The sequence below is a fragment of the Scleropages formosus genome, chromosome 22, assembly GCF_900964775.1.
Source record: "Scleropages formosus chromosome 22, fSclFor1.1, whole genome shotgun sequence".
NCBI classification, from domain to species: domain Eukaryota; kingdom Metazoa; phylum Chordata; class Actinopteri; order Osteoglossiformes; family Osteoglossidae; genus Scleropages; species Scleropages formosus.
Genome location: NC_041827.1, coordinates 2,183,698 through 2,203,985, shown reverse-complemented (window position 1 = coordinate 2,203,985; position 20,288 = coordinate 2,183,698). Strand labels below are relative to the sequence as shown.

The 20,288-nt window shown below is 43.4% G+C and overlaps 1 protein-coding gene across 3 annotated transcripts in view; it reads right to left on the bottom strand.

Moving 5' to 3' along the window:
• Positions 1–5,777: 5,777 nt before the first annotated feature.
• LOC108918496 (plexin-A2-like) overlaps positions 5,778–20,288 on the bottom strand; it is a 135,289-nt gene continuing 120,778 nt past the window's right edge. For all 3 annotated transcript variants that reach the window (XM_018725808.2, XM_018725811.2, XM_018725810.2), the window contains exons 23-32: positions 19,496–19,562; positions 18,779–18,925; positions 17,593–17,752; positions 16,321–16,424; positions 13,054–13,150; positions 9,690–9,883; positions 8,745–8,914; positions 8,070–8,282; positions 7,465–7,615; positions 5,778–7,089 (exon numbers count right to left, since the gene is read on the bottom strand). In XM_018725808.2, coding sequence (XP_018581324.2) covers positions 6,994–7,089; positions 7,465–7,615; positions 8,070–8,282; positions 8,745–8,914; positions 9,690–9,883; positions 13,054–13,150; positions 16,321–16,424; positions 17,593–17,752; positions 18,779–18,925; positions 19,496–19,562 — 1,399 coding nt within the window. In that variant the 3' untranslated portion in view covers positions 5,778–6,993. The remainder of the gene's footprint in view (positions 7,090–7,464; positions 7,616–8,069; positions 8,283–8,744; positions 8,915–9,689; positions 9,884–13,053; positions 13,151–16,320; positions 16,425–17,592; positions 17,753–18,778; positions 18,926–19,495; positions 19,563–20,288) is intronic.

Below are 20,288 nucleotides of genomic sequence, written 5' to 3'. Positions count from 1 at the left end.
TTTATTCTAGCAACTTAGGGTAAGTACCTTGCTTGAGGGTCCTACAGCTGGAGGTAGGATTCAAACCTGCGATCTTTGGGTAGAAAGGGAGAAGCTGGACCACCACACTACCAGCTGCTCTAGACATGAAGATATATTTGCTAAAGATCCAATCACCACAGGCTCTCGTTGAAGTATCCCCTGGGTTCTTCCCAGTTTAATCCCTTTAAGAGAAAGTCTTAACTCTTGAGACATTATCAGCATTTGTCACTGAAACTGCAGGTGGCACTGAGTGTCTCTAATGGATTCCGCAGGACCAGACGGAGACGCTCACTGTGAAGGTACACACAGAACACACACAGCGTCGATTCAGGATAATACATCCTGTTGGAAGATGTCTAAAATAGCACAAGAAACAAGGTCATTTAATAATTAATACTACTTACAGTCTCTTACTGTCGGAGAGAGCAATTTCAGGTGGTGTATTACACAGTCATTCTGCAAGCGCAAAACTGTGGGTTCAAACGTGGGTTTGAACCCAGCTTCGCCTCTGTGAGGTTTGCATGTTCTTCCTCTGTTCACATGGGTCTCCTTTGAATGTCCTGGCTTCCTTGTGCAGTCCAAAGACATCTTCTTGAGCCTAGGGAGAGACTCTGAATTGAATGTAGTGTGTGTATGTGTCATTACATTGTGATGGGCTGGCATCTCGTTTGCGGAGCACCCCGCTTTAAGTTTTTAGGAAAGGTTCTGGACCACACTGGGCCAACAAAGGAAGAAAAATTAAACATTTACATTTTTTCTAACCATTTGCTCCAAAAGACCTTACAATGTTAACCTATTTACAGATTTATACCCCTTTATACAGGTGGGTAATTCATAAAGGTGGATCCAAAGGCAGCAGCTCTAATCAAAACACTACCAGCTGTCCCTAAAAATTAATTTTTAATACAGGAGTGAAAGAATTTCTGGAAATCTGATCATTATCACTCAGGTAAATATGGACAGCAAAAAACAGTCACTTTAAGTGTATTAAATTATGGTGAAATTATGCTATGAAATGACTTTAAGAAAACATATGACTATACTTAATCTTTCACGCCACCCACTAAAAGTCCCCCTGGCAACCTTGCATGAATAAGAATAAGAGCATGTGGCAGAGGGAGCTATTAGTAAGCTAGTATCTGGTTCACTGGTTCTGCCGGCGTACAATTAACCCATGGCAAAAGTCAAAAAGGTTGTCATGTGCACTGCATTACCACCCGACCCCTCCACACCCGGACAATATCTCACCATCACTGAATATTGAGAAGGTGCCACAGGGCTGAAAACCTTACCTTGGCCTTAATATTTTTCTCACTTTGCTGACTATGAAACTTGCATTTATTTTCCTCTTTGCGATCTAGCAAGGTCAGAGGTACAGCACGAATGGACTCCAATCTCATAATGTGTACTGCCTGTAATGGAAACATATGTTTGCAATGATGAGTCAAAAAAAAAAAAAAACACATTTAGTGACAGCTGTTTTACGGTAAACTTGCGACTGGAAATAGGATATACTGTATTGGAGGTGAGAGACAACTGGACAGGTAAATGAATCAGAAGGTGACTGAGAGGATGCTGTGGAAAAACAGAGGAGGTTTCGCTGTCTCAGTGTTGCTCCTTGCACCTGCTGCTCAGCTGGAATCGACTATTTATCATTTTAGTTCATCACTACTTTTTGTTTCTACTGTCATCTCCTAAATTATGGAATTGGAGAAATTATGTAACTTAGAAATTTGGTATCCTAGAGAAAGAGGACAAACTCCTGTTAGTGAAGAAACACCTCCAAAGAATAAAGAGTTGACGGGGAGCGAGACACTGGTGCGAGAGAGGATGAGTGTGATACGGATGTTTTCGTGTGACGCTGCAAACATGCATGGTCTGTAGGTGTCTGGGATGTGAAGATTAATGCATGTACTTGCCTGTTACACTTCACACTCATTCTATGCCACTGTGTTATGCATGTTCAGTTAGGCTACATGAAGCATTAATAATGGAACTGATGAATCAATACTTTCAATTACCCAGTTCTGAAGGGGGGACAACCCACCAATCACTGGTGACCTCTAAGAGCAGCATGGCAAAGCCTTGACTTAAAAACCATTCCAGAAAATTCTTCATGAAGCTGCCATTATTCAATTTCCACTCTATAATGCAGTTTCTGTGAGACTGACAGAGAACATGTAGCTCCACAAATGGCTATGGAAAAAGACAAAGTACTGGAGGTTTGCTCCTTATCCTTCAGCATTTCCTTGCACCCCAGGTGTCTCCTTTAAAACAGATTCTGTGTCACGTTTCATGAAGAGGCTATTTCCGTGACGTATTTTCAAGCTGCTGTTTTGGTTTTCAAGTTCTAGAGGAGTCAGAAGTGTTTGAAATTGCATCATTTGGCCAGCAGTCCCCCGAGGAACCTAGGTTGTCCTTTCATCCAGTGTTACTTGGTACGACTCAGCTTTCCGCTCCAGGGCGGCTATTGATTTAGTTTTTCATTCCACCGTCTCTTCTAATTCAGAAATGTAGCGTTTGGCTCAGATGAAGTGAGGACCAAAAGTGTTCATGCAATCACTTAGACTCAAGAGTTTTGCTTCCAAAACTTCCACAAAGGTACAGTTTCTTGAATTTGGCACTGATAGTGTTCAGTGGAGTTTCCAAAATGTTCAGCTTGCTTAGCTTAGCTTAGCTTACTTATTGTTCACTCTGTCAAACATCAAATAGGTTGCTTGCCCAGATGATAGCTCCTTCATCCATGCTAGCAAATCTACCCTGAAGGGCAACAGATAGGATGGTGAAAACCTTGATCTCCTCTTCTTTGTGAAAAACTTTTGATGCGCCCTGAGCAACCTTCTTTGCTTGCATGGTTTCAGTCAACCTTTTCTCTGTGGTCTTTGCTTTAGTTCTTTTTGCCTTTTGAGAGCATGTTGACCCAAAAATTTGGATAATCCTTGTCATCCTCAGAATGAGACGTTGAAATATATCAACCTCAGCTTCCTTCCTCACTATAGAGTGAGAAAACATTGTAAATTGTGGGTCTCGAGGGGAGACAACGGCTAGGCGGCCATCTTGAAAAATGGCAATGTGACCCAACACTTCCTTTTCCCAATTTAGTCCCTACATGATTTTCTGAACTGTTAAAATTCTGTATTCGGTTAGATCCATACATAACTGGTCTGCAATTAGAAATAAAAGTAAAGTAATTAAACATTACTTAACTAGGCTGTCACTTTTTTTGTAAAGCTAAGAAATGGCTCTTCTGTAAGAATAGTTGCTTTCTAAAGGTCTTCGTGGTTAAACAATTACATTCTTACTACGTTTCCTTTACCATATATAACTTTATTCATATATAACAACAGTACAAAGTGGATTATCGTCTTGCAAAATAGGTGTGCTTCATATTTACAATAGGTACACAGTTATATTATTGTAAAAACCAAAAAAACAACAAAGCCCAAAATGAGGACGACTATTTTAAATACAATAAATTCCTTACATTGTCCACAACACATTTATAAAACAAGAACACACAACCTGTATAATCATTATCATCACCATTATCATTTTACTAAATTACAGAAGTCCAGTGTAAACAATCAACAAGCTCATAATAAAGTTGCTGGAAGGTTGTTTTTGTTTTAATGTGTAATACTCTGCCATACAAGTTCTCTCTGCTCTTTTGTCTTTCATGAAATTTGCTGAGGGGAATGGCGGATAAAATGGCTCCTTTTAAATGAACTGTCAAACATCTACTGTTCAGTGAGAGATAAGCTTCAAGAAAATAAATAGAGGGACGGATTTCTCAGCTGGTGAAAGGATTGCACTGCCTGAGTACAGAAGCAGAAGCATGAGACTAAAAATATTGTAATAGTGTACCAACGTATTTATGTATATGAAAAAAACATACCTGTCTATGGAAAAAAGGAGTGAGGTAGAAATGGGGAGTGACGTGAGATATAAACGGATTTTTGGTCGGAAAAACAAAATGAAAATGGCTGAGGACAATTGATTAAAAGCCTTGAATTTGCTTGGTCACATCCTTTCCTATTTCATCTGTGTTAAAGGGTTTCCCCAATCAGTGGCCATTTGTAGATGTCTTTTTTGCAAGACCACTTCTGACAAACAAGAGCTAAAAGTCCTGCGTCTGTCTCCCACAGAGGAATTTTTTGAATACTGCCATACAAGTGGTGTCTAGCTCTTATATGAGTGAGGGAGGAGTTGAAACATCCAATGGGAAAATCAAGAGCTTATGCCAATGCTGCTTGACTAGGCTGTGGTCCAGCAGTTCTTCCATTTCTCTGTAAACCACTTAATCTGCGGGACCCCAGGGGGGACATACACTGAGTCAGTCAAAGACAATGATTAGCAGAATCATGCGGATCAGTGCTTATGGAGCTGAAAAATCTCAACAAACACCACGGAGTTGCTGAAATGGTATTTTGGGATTCCCTTAGTGCTGGAAAACAATGTCAGTCGTGAGTTTACCGTTTGGCAGATGATCGAACAATAAATACTTGTCATATGCAGTTGAACCTTTGGCACTAAAGCCAAACAGTAATCATCCTCCTGGGTGGAGAGCATTTTGGCCAGTGGACAGAGAGTGTTTTAGCTGACACGTCTTTTTCATGAGCTTCATGAAGCTGGGATTTCTACACAACCACAGATGAAATCGTGTACATTTCACTTGTGCTGTTTTTGCGGGTTTGTGCCATTTGATTTTTTCATTTTTTATTTAAAATGATTTTTGACAGGTTGTGATGCCACTCAAATTCCTTTCAATGACATTGAGACTCCAAACCAGCAACATTTGTATGTGTTTTGTTTCTGCTGGTTTGTGCCATTGAAGTGTGAATTTTTCCTGTTTTTGTGTTAAGGATTATTATTTATGGGCTCTGACATTTGTTCTTGGTTTATTGGTTTTCACACAGGGTTGATTATTTTGAATCACAGTGAGCAATTTGTAGCACTACTTGTTAATGCCACATGCTAACTTGTTGAATTAGAATGCTTGCCAGTGATTAACAGCCTTTGGAAAAAAGAGAGAAAAACTAAATATGTATTCAACTGGTATATCTGCACTGCTACTAACAGGGATCTTTCATCATGTCTTAAAGCGTTGTGCCTTCAAAATTTGAGCAGCATCAATATTTGTGCATGCTGGTAGACAAAATTGACATTACTGATGCACACTGCAAAACTGTGGAAGTAATAAAAAAGTTTCATGCAGACTGTTGGTAATTCAGTCCTAATCTTCTGCTTCTAAGTTATTTTGACATATGATACATAAATACATATATTTCAAACACTTAAAGGAACTTAAACTATTTGAACTCCTTGGTGCCAGAGGGGTACCACTGAATTGTATGTCATTCGACCAGATATACTCGCTATGTCCATCTTTTTTAAAGTTTTCTAAAGTTTAAAATTTTAAGCGCAATAAAATTTATTCAAGACAATTTCTCTGTATGTTTACATTCTTGCATTTTGCATAAAGAGAGGAAATCTACTTTAACTCCAAGTACAATTATGAAGAAAAAAGGCCCAAAGTAGACATTTATGTGTAAATGTTACAAGCAGCCCTTCCTTTGTCATTACAAGTTCACAAAGCAAAGCCAATAGGAAGTTCTTTTAAGCAGTACAAACTGGAAACGCTGTGAGGCTGGAAACTTGTGGCTAAATAAATAACCTTTAATGTCTTGAAGAGTTAAGGAGTTGAAAATTTATTTAAATTGCACAAAGTGGCAAAAGGCAGCACAGGTGGAAGGTAATTTTTTTTTTTTATTACTACTATGTATAAGGGGTTCAGCTTCCTACAGTATATTCCTCCACATTTTCCAATGTGGAGAAATGTGTTACAATGGCTCTCCCTTCTGCCCTGGTCTACTGTGACTTACAGACAGGAGTTTATTTGAGCTTAAGCCATTGGTATGAGGGTGGTGATCTCTGGAGTCCACCACCAGGGCCTCTTTCTCCCTAAAATGTTCTTTTATGTTTGCAGTGTAAAAGGAGTGGACTGTCCTCTCATTCAGAATGAAAGGCAGTGGTCTGAGCGTAAAGTAAGCAGCTTGCAGGGGAAAACGCCTATCGAATGCATTAAAATGGTTTCTTTTTGTCAGCTGCAGTCCTTCCAGGTCTTTTTGTGAAATAAAAATATTCTGAAAAATGAATTAAAAAGAGCAAGACATTTTATTATATCAACATATGTATGGTAACATATATGCAGACAGCATGGAGGATGGAACAGCTGCATTTCCTGTGAAGAAGGTCCTGCCGAACAAAAAGTCTGCGTTTTTATTTTTTGTTCGTACTCATGAGGCCACTCAGCATTCCGATGACCATGAAAAAGAAGGATTTCAACAGACCCTTTCATGATCTTTAACTATGCTGGAATTCCATTCAGTCTCTGACAATTCAGGATATTCCAAGACACCTTCCCTGGGTTCAACCCTTCGAAGGAAAGTCGTTCTTCTGTGCCGAAAAGCAACAGTCCAATTATCTTCACTATAGCACTCTCTACAAATCTCGAACAGATCACAAATAATCATGCAATATCTGTCCAAGCCACCTACCAAGATCAAATTAATGGAAATAAATTACGCTTGTAAAAAATAATAAATAAAAATTTGTGAGCACATTGAGGACTCAAAGTAGGAAGTGAACACTGCAGTCTCTCACTGTGTGGATCCAGCTAATCCCACCCACTGGTGCTGGCTGTTGAGTTACAGTTCTCCATCTGAGAGTTCAGTGCAGAAACGGCAACCCGAACCCTATCCTTGGAAAGGAAGCTTTAGCACCTGTTCAAGTCTGTCCTGTTGGTGCACCTCCACAGTCACGATGACCACACAGAGCCAAAGGTTTACAAGAGGGCTTGATGTACACAGCTTTGCCAATACAAAATAAACTAAAGCGATTTTAACAAGGCCAGTGGTGTTTTTCCGGGACTAGAGCGAGTGCCTCCAAATCCAGGCAGTGTTGTGGGGTCCCTCAACCCTCCTGGGCCATGGCACCCAAGAGCTGTTCCACCTTGTAGGCCAGCCTCTGCTTCCTGGCCTGTTCATCTTGCTCCAGAGCTGCTATGATCTGCAGAGAAAGAGCAGGGCAACCATAAATTGGTAAGTATAGGCCGCCAAAATAAAGCAGAGAAACCAACAAAAAACATAAGCAGGCAAAGAGAAAAAAATTGCAAGCAGAAAAAGGAGGGGAGAGAGAAAAATAAAACAAATGAGGTGTAGCAGAAGTGTCATAAGATTCAGAGAACAGAACAGAATGAAATGGTCTGGTGACAATGAGAAACAGATAAGGGAGAGAGGTTCCACCAGGCGACACCCAGGATACACATGGCTGCTCTTCACACTGGTGTTTTCAGTCCAGAGTTCAGACCTACATCAAATCACAGCGTGACAAAAGTCCAGCACACAGAGAAGGTCCACCATCAGAGGGAAAGGGCTGACTTACCTCCTCGCTGTACTTGCTAACGTACGAAAAGATCTCATTGAGCGCGCTCAGCATGTTGAACTCGTTGGAGTGCAGACGCGCCTGCTCTGCCAGGTAGGCATTCATGTCTTGGTCACTGATGGCGGGTAACCGGTGGATGTCTGCGTAGTACCTGGGAGGAGACGTGCAGGACAGATAGATATGGACAAAGCAGTTTGATATTTGAGAAAGGGGTTAAAATTCCCTGCAAAATATTAAGTTATATTAAAGGGTCAAGTCTGAAACGGTAAACAGTGTGAATAAATGTTCTGCAGTCTTTTAGGTCAAAGTGCTAAGGAGCTGAGTGATAATAGTATGCTATAAAACAGTAAGATGAAAGAATTCACACAGGACCAGTTTGGCATAATGTTTTTTATAGACTTCAATTCTTGTTCATATTCACACTTCTCTACCGAGATCAGATAATAAAGATTATTGCAGATGAATCTTGGGGACAGTTCATAAAATACCCTGCATCAGAATTATGGCGGTTAAACGGGTTTGAAGCAAACTAAACTAACACCTTAGATTTCATGTGCTTCCCCAACCATTGCCTCACTGAAAATGCTCCCCCCAATAGAAGTCACCTCTCCACCCAGCTCTTGTAGTTGGGGATGTCCTTGGCATAGAGCAGTTTGTTGGAAGGTGAGTCCTTGCCCAGTCGGTGCTCTGAGGTGGAGCAGGAGTCCATGAAGGTCTGAGCCACCACTGACAGGCAAGCATCCGTGATGCTGCTCTTGTGGATGTCGAAGACGAACTGCGGGTTCTTGATGACATTCACCCAGAACCGCAGAGGCAAGCTATGGAAGACACTGTGTTCAGAATCATCCTGATAGTGAAAGTGATCATCAGTAGCTTAATAACTGACAGTTACATCTGGTAAATCTTTAGTGCCGTTGATTGCAGGCACCACAGCTCTGAATTGTACATTGCTGCAGGCTTACAAAGACCAGTGCACACACAGGTAAGGTAAATTTACAGTAATGGCTACACTTTACCTGAGCTGTTTCATTAGACCTGATGTAGTTATATTAATGAATGAAAAGATTTTTAAAAAGCTATGTAAATCACATTGGAAAAAATTCTTTTCCGCATGAATAAAAGATGAATAGCGGACCTGCAAGGCTTCCACTGTAGATATAGTACTTAATATTACATTAAATTTGGACTCGGGAAGACATAATCTGCCTTCCCTCCGTCCCCTCGGGACTTTTCCCTCTGCAGTGGTGCAGTACTCCGTACAGTCTGTAGGAGGCACTCACCAGTTGCTTTTCCATGTGTGGCGCACATCCATGTCATGGATGCCGTGCCGGTCGGCCTGCTCATCCAGGAAGTCGAACATGTACTTGATTGCGAGTGGCAGGGCGCTCCCACGGTGCACCGTACTAAAGAGTGTCTCAAACAGGTCATCCACAAACTTCTGCAGCGTGCCCTAAATGGGCAGATGTGGGGTAGAGAGGACAGCTTGAAAACTCAGCTCATGCTTGGCTGAACAGCCATGACAAGAAATAAAGGCTGCTAATCGAAACAATGATGTGTCTGAGATGCTACCAGAAAAGGACACGATTGTTGCTGCCAGCCAAGCAGGAGATACGGAAACGTCCAAACATCCCCAGCATCACACTAACGCTGTCGTGGGTCTATCAGTAACAGATGGCACGGTGGTCAGGGACCTGGATTTTTAACCCATTTACACCAGTTCATGTTCCACAGCAGTGCCTGCTGCTCTTTGTAAACATGGAACATTTCTAAACATTTCTATTGCAGAAAATGTTTTCCAGCATATTTCTGTGCTTTAATGAAGTACATAAGATTTTCACTAAAGAGCTATTAAAAGCTCTATCTTTTTATCAGGCATTTGGAGTTTCCAAACATCATATGCAAATGTGCCACCAAGTTCTTTAGGAGTATGGTACAAAGTTCAACTCTACCCTTGAAAAGGGTTTTTTCATCTTCAACAGTCTTAATAAAACCACACAACCAAAAAAGTGAGTAAATGTAAGCTATTTATGAGGTTAAGAACTGTAAAATTATATATTTATGCATTCAAGGTCTTCGTTCCATGTCCTCAGGTAATTTCTAGCTGATCTCAAAGACTGACTGAGACTATGAAAACCTGATGAATTGTGGTACCTAATATGTACCCCATAATAGCTTCTTTAGGTGGAAACAGATCAAGGTGCTGTGGGGGTTCTGCGTGGCCGTACCTTGGTGGCAAGCAGTCGAGTCAGATAGATCTCGGACACCATCTTGCTGCCTCGGTCGCCCTCCTTCTGGTCGCCATGTTCATGGTTCTTGACCAAGTGCCAAACCTTGACCCCACTCTCCAGATCGGGGGTGATCATAGGAGCACGGGAGCGCAGACTGTCGGGGCTCCCCGATGTGTAGCGAAAGGCCGAGTCTGCGAGGGTGAGGGACGGAGGCTATTAATTCTCTTTGGGCAGAAGAAATGCAGGCCCACAACCTTCTTCCTCAAGTACCCCTTGGCAATGCAAATGATTGAAACACACACTGAATTATTGATTATTCAAGTAGCTGATTCTTTTCTCCAAAACAGTGTAAAGGGTTAGGTTTGTGTATTAAATCAATTCAATTCAATTACTGTCACCCACCCATTTATACAGCTGGATTAGTTATTCATTTAGCTGACACTTCTCCAAAGCAACTTACACTTTTTAGGTTACAATTATTACAGTGAGAAGCTTACAGTCATTCATCCATTTATACAGCTGAGTAAGTACCTTGCTCAAGCGCATGAACTTTTTGAGCCAAAGGCAGCAACTCTAACCACTTGCTACCAGCTGTCACAGTGTGTAGTACCCTGCTCATGGATACGACAGCAGGATCAAGGATTTGGATTTTTAAACTTTGACACAAGAGAGAAAGAGTAACAAAGTCAAGCACTACAACCTTGGCAACAGCAGACACAATGAAGATGGTGGTCAAAAGCTCCTACAATGTAGCTGCCTGATCTTCCCTGTCAGGAATTCTGCTTGAGTTTGTTTGTGAACTGAGTGAATGCAGATTATTAGAAAATTAAAATAAAGATTTGTTAATTTTGTTCCCCTCCCTCATCTATGTGTTCTAAGAAGCAGTGTGCAATGGGCTCTTGTCACACACTCCTCAGATTCACACCCCATGAACTCACACCGTGTGTCACAAAGCTGAGTGGGAGAGGGGACGCCGACTGGAGGGATGGTCTGGCCGTGGGTATCTGACAGGTCCGTAGGGGACGATTTCATCTTTAGTGCTCCTCGGGAGGAGAAACATGACTGGCTAAGGATGAATCACACTCCGACGAAGCCTCGTCATGAAACAACACTTACTAAAGATATATGTAAATACATGTCAACATTTTGACATTTGTTAGTCTTTTTTATAGGCTCCACAACCCATGGCGACTAAGGTGATATTGTGAAATAGGCATTCAAAGCACCAGAGTATCATTATTCTGAATTGCCAGATATGTTAATATCTCATTGTACCACCGCGTGTTCTCAGAACTATAGCAGTAACCAGTGAGCAGTGTTAAAAGCCAGGAAATTGTCTGTCTGGGAAGGAGTTTGAACACAATGACAATCGATGTCGGAGTCCCTAAGGCTGCGCAGCAGGCAGCAAGGCCCTACGGCTGCAAACCTCGCGGCTGCCGAGAACGCGGCTCCGACCTCTCTCCGTGACACCGAGCGCTGCACGCTCCGCCTAATTACACTCATTTCTCAGCACCTCATTACAGGCCTTGACCCCCAGCCCTGTATTCTCCTGTCCCTCGTGCCCCGCTGCAAATGGAATGTCTCCCGATTAGTTCCGGCGTACACGGAAATGTGGCTCTCATGAAAATGCCCTACAAAAGAGTGAGACTTTGCTTTTCTGGGGGTCGGATGAAAGAGAGACGTTAAACTCCACATCTTCTGCTCCTCTTGCATGGTGAACGACACAGATTCAATTCGCAGCCCCTGCTGCTTCATTTCCATATTTTAGAGGTGTATTTGACACCCCCATATCATCCCCTGTGCACAATTACAGTTGTTTACTTCCTGTTGTTAAAGGGCCGTTCTTTGTGGCTTCGTGCTTTTCAACACGATGTCTCCCCTCCTGCGGTAGAGCACACAGTTTTCCGACTCAGACAGCCCGGGGAGCAGGCAGGAAGAACCTGAGCATCACAGGTATGCCGGTCCTGTCAGGGTATTTACCTTTCAAACGCTAGACTGCTATACCTTGGGCTCAATTTACATTTATTAGTTTGTCTGACACTTCTAATCTACTCACGATTATTTACCCATTTATACATCAGGGTAATTTTACTGGAGTAATTTAAGATAAGCACCTTACTCAAAGGTACTAGAGGTGAAAGTAGGATTCAAACCTCTGACCTTTGGTTCCAAAAAAAGCAGCTCCATCCACTACACTAGCAGCTGTCCTGATGTGTTTAACACATTAGCGCACAGATGGAGGAGCTGGACTTCAGCACTGATGTGTTTTGAGAAAGGACATCGGTAGATGCACCAACCCCTCCATGCCACTGCTCTCTTGAACAAGACGGACACAAGCTGAGGGCTGAGTGCAGACCCACCCCATCAGTGGTCTGTTGGTGGGAGAAAAGTAAAAGATTGGTGTGCCAGTGAACAGCCAGTCCGAGAGCTTTAGCAGATGGGAACAGCTCTCCAGCTCCCTGCCAGTGTAAAACACCCTCAGAATGAAACATTGTACCCACAGGATCAATGTAAAACATTATGGCAATGAGCCCAGTGTGGAACACAGTGGCAACATACTCAGCCTGAAATTTAAGTTACCACAGACCTCATGTAAATTTCTGCGGCTGCATCCCTAATGCAAAATACAGCAACCACAGGACTAATTCATGACATTTATTCATTTTACTGACACTTTTCTCCAAAGTGAAGTGCAATGTTTAGCTACTTACAATTATTTACTCATTCATACAGCTGGGAAATTTTATTAGACTAAACAACCAACCGACTAATATAAACAACCACTTGTCCCAAGCAGGGTCACGGTGAGCCGGAGCCTTACTCGGAAACACATGGTACAAGGCCAAGGAGTGAGGGGACACACCCAGGACAGGACACCAGTCCACTGGAAGGCACCCCAGCCAGGGTTTGAGGCCCAGAGTCGCCTCACAGGTGGCACCGGCCAAACCCACCATGCCACCGTGCCCCCGACTTTACTAGACAATTTTAGTGTAAATACCTTGCTATAGCAGGTACTAAAGCTGGAGGTGGAAATCAAACGTGTGACCTTTGGGTGCAAAGGCAGAACTGCTAACCACTGTGCTACCAGTTGCCCCAAACTCACATCACTTTGGTAAATCAAGACACGTAACCTTTGTAGAACACCTACTGCACACACATATTGCAAAACTGGAACATGTAAAATGTCCCAGTGGAAGCTGAGCTTTTTAAAATAGTGACTTAACACCCCAGGTAAACAATGTGTTAAGTGTTCGTACCATCTAGCTTTTGTAATGATATCGAGGAGCACGAGGCAACAGAGAGCGACATGCTGGCGCAGGAAAGGAGATGATGTATGGTGCAGGATGTAGAGTGACCTCACCGTATCTGCTGATGGTGCGGGAGATGCTTGCTGAGGAGGGGATGTTGTAGGAGGAGGTCTGTTTGGGTACCAGCGCCACCACCGAACGGTCAGACACCTGCGAGGGGGAGATAGAAGTGTAACCTTTAGTCAACTTTTTGCCATCTCTTTCTACATTTGCTGAGAATATGCTAATGGAAATGATCCCTCACACCGCTCATGGACTATCAGCTTCTGAAATACGCACACCGTCTTCAATTTTCCATTTCTAAGAACTACGAAAATGTGTGCAAGTCCTTCGCTCATCACTTTTGGGCAGTAGAACTGGTAGCGGGCAGTCAGAGCGAGACAGTGCTTCCTGTCCCATTGCATGACACCTGATGGGTGAGTCCGCCGCCATCGTATTCTGGCAAAGAAAGGATAACACTTCAGCGAGTGGCTGTGAAACAGTACAGCATTCCTGCCACTTCCTGGGGAGAAGCGAGGGGATCCATGGGAGATGGACGTTGTGCATTTGGTTGTCTGGTGGCGCGTGGGACCCGGCAGCGAGAGGACGCTGCTCTGCCTGCCTGCCGACTGTGGCGTGGGCTTCTTCCCTGTGCCAGTCCGATGGAACCATCCAACTGTCCTGCTGCGGCTGTTCAGACTACAGCGGGATCCGGCGTCAAACACATTCGCTGCAAAATACTGTGTCTCTGTCCTCAGGAGCAGATCGACTTCTCTGTGGGCTGTAAACGACTGCTGCTTTTTCTGCACTGAGCGGCCAGGGAAGATTCCAGTAGCAGCTCAAAACTGAGAGTTTTTCTTTTTTCCCCTTCTGCCATGGACAAAGGAGAGGAGTCTTTTACGGATGTAAGAATGAGCTAATGATGATCTCCAGAGAGCACAGAACCAAACGATCATCCACAAAAAAGAATGTAATCCTCACATTAAGGGGAACATCTGACATGAAACAAGGTGTATGAATCTGTCTGTCTCTCATCTCTGCCTGTGCATGGTTAGCCTCTGCATGACATCCAGAATAACACTTCTAAAACTTGTTCACCAGCCGCCAACGGCTCAACAAACTCCCAAAACCTCTCTGAGCTGCAGAGTGAGTGTAGACGCAATCTTCTGACAAACTGCCAAACCTCTCAAAAATAAGGCACAGCTTTTATTGTCCACCTGCAGTACCACAGCAACCGCTGAGTACAGTCTTTGATAATAATGCCCATCCTTGGCATACTGAAGAAAAGTGAAAAAAAATGGTGAAAACGGGCACCAGCTTTTAAATAAAAAAAGCTGTTCCTTTCCATAAAACTGATCTGAGACCTCACAGAGAGTGACAGTGACATTCTCTTCACTGATCACTAATAGTGACAGACTCCCCTTCATCGCCATGACTGGTGTCTCAATAAGCTTTGCTTAACCCCAATTCCACCTTAGTCTCATGCATGACCCTTCCTGACCCTGCCTGCCTTCCATGGCTCATCTCGACTCAAGACGGACAGAAAGATGAGGGCAGAGAGAGGTCTACAGGAAGGAGGAGCTCAGTTAGAGGGTGTCCGATTCTGCCGCCTACCCACCCACAGGGCAGTGGCTCTATTAATAATGCATGTCCAATTACTGCTACCGGGTAGGCGATCACAATATGGCGTAGAAGGTAACCTATAGTTTAAGGTGAGGTGTGTTCAAATTCACCATTCATGCCCAACTTCTTCCTCGAACCTTGGAGTTTCAAGAATAAAAAAAGTGTTTGCTATAGAAACTCTACTTCCTTTGCCTCGCAGAACAAAGAAGAGTTTTAAAATAATTCAACGGTCTACATGAGATGTTCCCAAAAACACACAAATAAGCAAACAAATCTCTATATAAATAATATAAAATCCCACTTTTGACCTGTAAGGCAATACATGGCATTGCTCCAGCTTACTTTTGTGAGATTATTGATTCTCATATCTCAGGACGATATCTTCGTTCATTGGATGCAGGTTACCTTAAAGTACCTGTGATCAATAAGACCTCAGTAGGAGGTTGCGTCTTTAGTTACAGAGCACCTAAACTGTGGAATGCTCTACCAGTTACTGTCAGAAATGTCCCGTCTGTCTCTATCTTCAAATCCAGACTAAAGACTTACATGTTTACTCAGGCATTCCACCTCAAAATGTAATTCCATTTGCCTGTGTTTGTTTTTCCCACCTTTACACGAATGCAAATTAAATTTACTTAAGTTACAAATTGCTAACTACTTCTTCTTGTTGAGCATTGTCTCCCTACATAAGAGCTGAGGAGGCCAGCCGGTGGTCACACGCACATTCCCAATGCTGACTGATGGTGATGATCAACTGCCATGTTGGACGAGACGTACCATACTGAGCTGGGACATCAAGCTTCCATACAGCAACAATACCATTATTACTTGTAAACTGGCTTAGAATTGTTACTTAACCTAGAATGCCCAGGAGGGGCGGGCAACCACTGGGCCTTGGACCCCCAGAGGTTTTTTTTCTCCCTCGATTTTTAGTTGGGAGTTTTTGTTCCTTTCCTCTGTGGCCAGTAGACATACTTATAGCTCTATAAAAGCATTATATTATGATAGTCGGTAGTCAGCTGTCTTCTATGTTATGTATTTGTTTCTCTTGCCTTATGCCTGTGTTAAAGTGCTCTGTGTCACTGCGTGAGAAGAGCACTCCATAAAAATAAATTGAATTACATTTACATTTATTCATTTAGCAGATGCTTCTCTCCAAAGTGACGTACATCTCAGGAGAAAGAGACATTGTCTTAAATTGAAACTTGAATCTCTGCATCCTCATGGGTTGGAAGCTCATCAATGGGATATTTCGTACAAATTTGTGCCATGCATAGATTAGGGACTTTTGGAAAACACATCTAGATGAACAAAAAAGTAGAAATACTTAAACATGATGAGGTTTCATTATTATAGCATCACAGGAATTAGCTGGTTGAGCTGGTTGTTTATTGCTGGTTGGTTATTTAACATGGCATTTGATTGTTTTTGGTTAGCTATGTAGCTGACATCCAGATTTATTTCAAAATGAATGCGATGAGAAGGGGCAAGATATCATTTGTTAAAGAAAAGATAAAATGTCAGATACACAATTACCTCCAGAAGAGCCAACAATTCAGTCAATTAATCTTTATTCTGCCTGCATAAGACATTATTTTAACTACTGGATTAGTTTAAGGATTTAGTCTTTGCACAGTATGTAACATGTAGGACAAATGTGGGGACATCCAGGGGGCAGAGCTATGCAACAGGAGTAGGGTGAACAGAGTTTATTTTACCTGGTAGTGCAGGAGAGTGTTGAGCCTCTTCCAGTCATTCTCAATCTTGGTCGTGATGTCCTCGTCCTGCAGGACCACGCGTGCCACTCGGCCCTGGCGCCACTCTGAAGTAGCATGAACAAAACCACCCGAAGAGGTAAAAACAACGCAGGCAAACGTTAAAATTAGATCAGGTGCAATGATCGACTCCTTTGGACACTGCAGACTGAGCTGGGCTGTCTAAAAAGTGTCTGATCAGGAGAGGTTTGTATTCAACTGCTCATTACCAGCAACCTGCAGGCACCTGGCAAACCTATAGGGGGTGGGTGCAATGCCAGCAAGGACACCTTGGCAAGCTGAACAACCCCCCCACCCAGCCCACCATGACAGAACAATGCCAATTTGGCAAATGACACATTTTTACCATGGTCTGGGCTACAGGAATTGGCCATCTTTTGAAACTGTTTTTCTGTCAAAGCCTCTCTCTAATTTGTTTTTTTATTCGGTATTCACCCATTTCATTCACATTTAAAAAAAAAAAAAAAAGAAGAAAAAATTCTCTGCTATTGTTTGTTACTTTCGTATCTTTTCTTTCTGTTTTAAACTTATTGTCTGAGAGTCAGTTTAATCTTGTAATGCTTTTCCTGACTTGGCACATGGCTTTGAGTTTATTGAAAGGAATTAGAAAAATCGGATTTATTATTTTTAGAGTCATGCAGTTTTCTCATTAAATGGATCCTCTGTCAGCATGAGCGGGACTTGGTTTTTAAATGCGCGTGGGTGGGGGCTGGAGAGAGAGCGGAGGTGGGGGGGGAGGGGTTAGTGACAGTTCATCTGAAAAGAAAATAAAATAGTTGGGGTGACAGCCCAGATGGTGCGGCCATCAACCGGCCTATGGATCCATCTGTGAATTCTTCTCCGGATCGGTCAACCAGGCCAGAGAGACACAGGTACCTGCTCAGTCACTTGTGTTTCAGTGAGCATGTCAATCAGTTGCTTACTCATCAGCGCGCCAGTCGATGGATGAGTGACTAGGGAGCCTGTCAACCTGCAAGTGTCTCATTGAGTCTGTCACTTCGTGTCTCAGTCAAAGTCTCCGTGAGTACCGGTGTGTTGCTTTGTGCTTTGATGTGTCAGCCGATGGGCACGTCAGTATGTTGGGCTCTCAGTGTGTCCATGATCGCGTCAGTCATCCTTTCAGCCCTCCAGCTAGTAAGGACACATTATGCAGTTGGCGACAGTGTTAGTCAGTTAGCGTATCTGTGTGTCGGTCAGAATACCAGTAAGTCTCACCCAGGTCCATGTCCACAGCGCGCGGCCTCTGGGAGTACGGCATGTTCTTGTAGACTGCGTCCAGGATCTTCTCCTTCACTTGGGTGATGGTGTCACAGTTGAGCACCTTGACGGGGATTTCTGGGCTGTTTTCATTGTCTGGGTTCACGCAGTTAAGGATCTGGAGAGACATAATAGGAGGGAGGTGATCATGAGGGCACTTGCCACCAATCTGGTGCCAGCGTGTGCCACGCTTGTCTACTCCACCCCAGCACTGTGGGTGCACCGCAGTGTTATTTCCGAACCCACTGAAAATCTAATTTCACACCTTCGGCGAGACACCAATTTCCAGCTCCAGCGGGGTATTAAAAGGCCCCATGCCAGAGACCCCAGGGGGGCTATCTGAGCCGTGTCATCTCCACAGTATCCGAGTTTGCAGCCCAAAGCCGACAGGAAGCGGCGCCACCGACTGTAGATCCACTATCTGTGTAATAAAGACTAGCTAAGCTCATAGCCAGGAGCAGGTTTGTTGTGAAAAAGGAAACTTACATATATATGTTTCCTATCAATAATTGACCAATGCAACGATTATGAAAGGGACACAGTGCCAACTCATATTTATTAATCCTGCAAAAAGGTTAAGCAGTTATTCAAACCGTGAATCTCAGATTCCCATTAGACTTTGTAGATCATGGAAAATAGAAATACTACAGCTATACAGCATGTACAGTGCAGCCTGAAAGTGTGTGAAACCCTTGTGTCCCTTAGTTTTACCACAAAATAGGTATTTAATGAGGATCAGTGTTTCTCATGTGACATAACAGCTGTGTAATGACCAATTCCATATGTTGCTTTAGAGGAAATCATGTGTGTAGCAGAAACACAGAAGTAGTGCAGGTGTGAAAATAAGTGATGCCCAAGTTACATTGGTTATACCAGGTAGGTAAGTAGAATCAGGGGTGTAAATCATAGTCATTTATTCATTTAATATGTCATTTTTAAATATTTCATACAAGAATAATGACCATCTCCATAGGGTTATCACACTTTCTAGCAGTGCTGTATTCGGGTGTTTATTAGCCTACATATCTGGGAGCATCTCTGTGTATCAGAGTAAACATGTAGGAGTGCTTGACTCAGCTCATGTGTTTGTGTGACCTGTTCTTTCTGTGTGCTTGTGTTTGTGTGTGTTTGCGACAGCGCTAACCAGGGTCTTGTACTCGATCTGTTGGCGGATGAGCTTATCCTCGCTCAGCGAGTAGCGTGCCTCGCCGGTAATGGCGTCGATGGGGCCCTTCTCCATCTGCTGTTTGATGGCACAGTAGAGCATGAAGAGGGGCTCCCCCGCACACTCCTGTAAACGTAGAGAGAAGGCCAGAGGGATGTGACAGGAGGTCCGGGATTGTTTATGTGACCCCGCACACGAAAAGTACACTCAGACTGTTATAACATACAGATGAGTCCAGAGACGCACATGGATAAACAGAGACGAGTATTCTAACACTTGCACAAGCTGTGAAATACTACATTTATTCGGTTAACACTTTTCTCCAAAGTGACTTACAATGTTAAGGTACTTATAATTATTTCCCCATTTATACAGCTGGGTAATTTTACTGGAGCAATTTAGGGTAAGTACCTTGCTCAAGGAGCGGCTGCCTTGGGCTCCGGAGGTTGCTGGTCCGATCCCCACCTCCGGCTGTGGTGCCCCTGAGCACGATGCTTGCCCTGCAATTGCTCCTGTATCTTTGCCCAGCTGTGTGCCTGGGTACCGAGTTGTGGCTCTACGATGGACTGGCATCCCATCCAGTGTGCCCCCCCCCTTCAGCTTTGTGCCCAATGTCCCTGGGATAGGCTCCGGCTCAGAACAAAACAGTACGTGCTGTTGTTCAGCAGCAGAGTAAGAAAGGCTGTGGTCAGTTACCTTGAGGAACTTGTGCAGCAGAAATGCAAACCAATTCGTCAGCATCTTCTCAGCAACGGACTCGGTTCTGCAAGGGAGAGGAGGGCACATAAAGACACTGTGTGGAAATGAAGCGTTTGACCATGTGACCTATTGCGTTCACTGCAGTGTGCATCCTTCTTTAGGACAACACCACTCCTGTCGCCCTATACAAAATACATATTTACCTGACACTTTTCTCCAAAGCGACTCATAGTGTTAAACTATGTACAATTATTTACCCATTTACATAGGTAGGTAACTTCACTGGAGCAATTTAGGGTAAGTACTAAGGGTGCTATAGCTGGGGGCTGGAGTCCAAAGGCAGCAGCTTGAACCACTACACCACCAGCTGGGAACGTGAGAGTTATTACGATGGCATGCAAATAGTCTTTTCCTTCACTGCTGAGACCCAGGGAGAACCACAATGAAAAATCACAAATCTTGGGTTATGTTTACAGTCCACAGTTTGAGGGAAGCCCGAAGCGATTGTGTACGAGTGCGTGTGACTGCCTACTGAACTTAAGAAGGCCCCCGCAGCAATGAAAAACATCTGCGTTCTGTCTTTCAGAAGACAAGGAAGTGTGTGGGCCAGAATCTTAATCCCAAGTAACCCAGTGAGGCGGGAATGCAGAGTGAGGATCATCTCACAAAAGGCTGGACTGACAGAAGGAAAAGCAGACATGCTGGAATGTGAACAAATACACCAAAAGGACATTGGATTATGCCACGTTTCCATTAAATACCACCTTGTATCCATGCAGTACCTTATGAG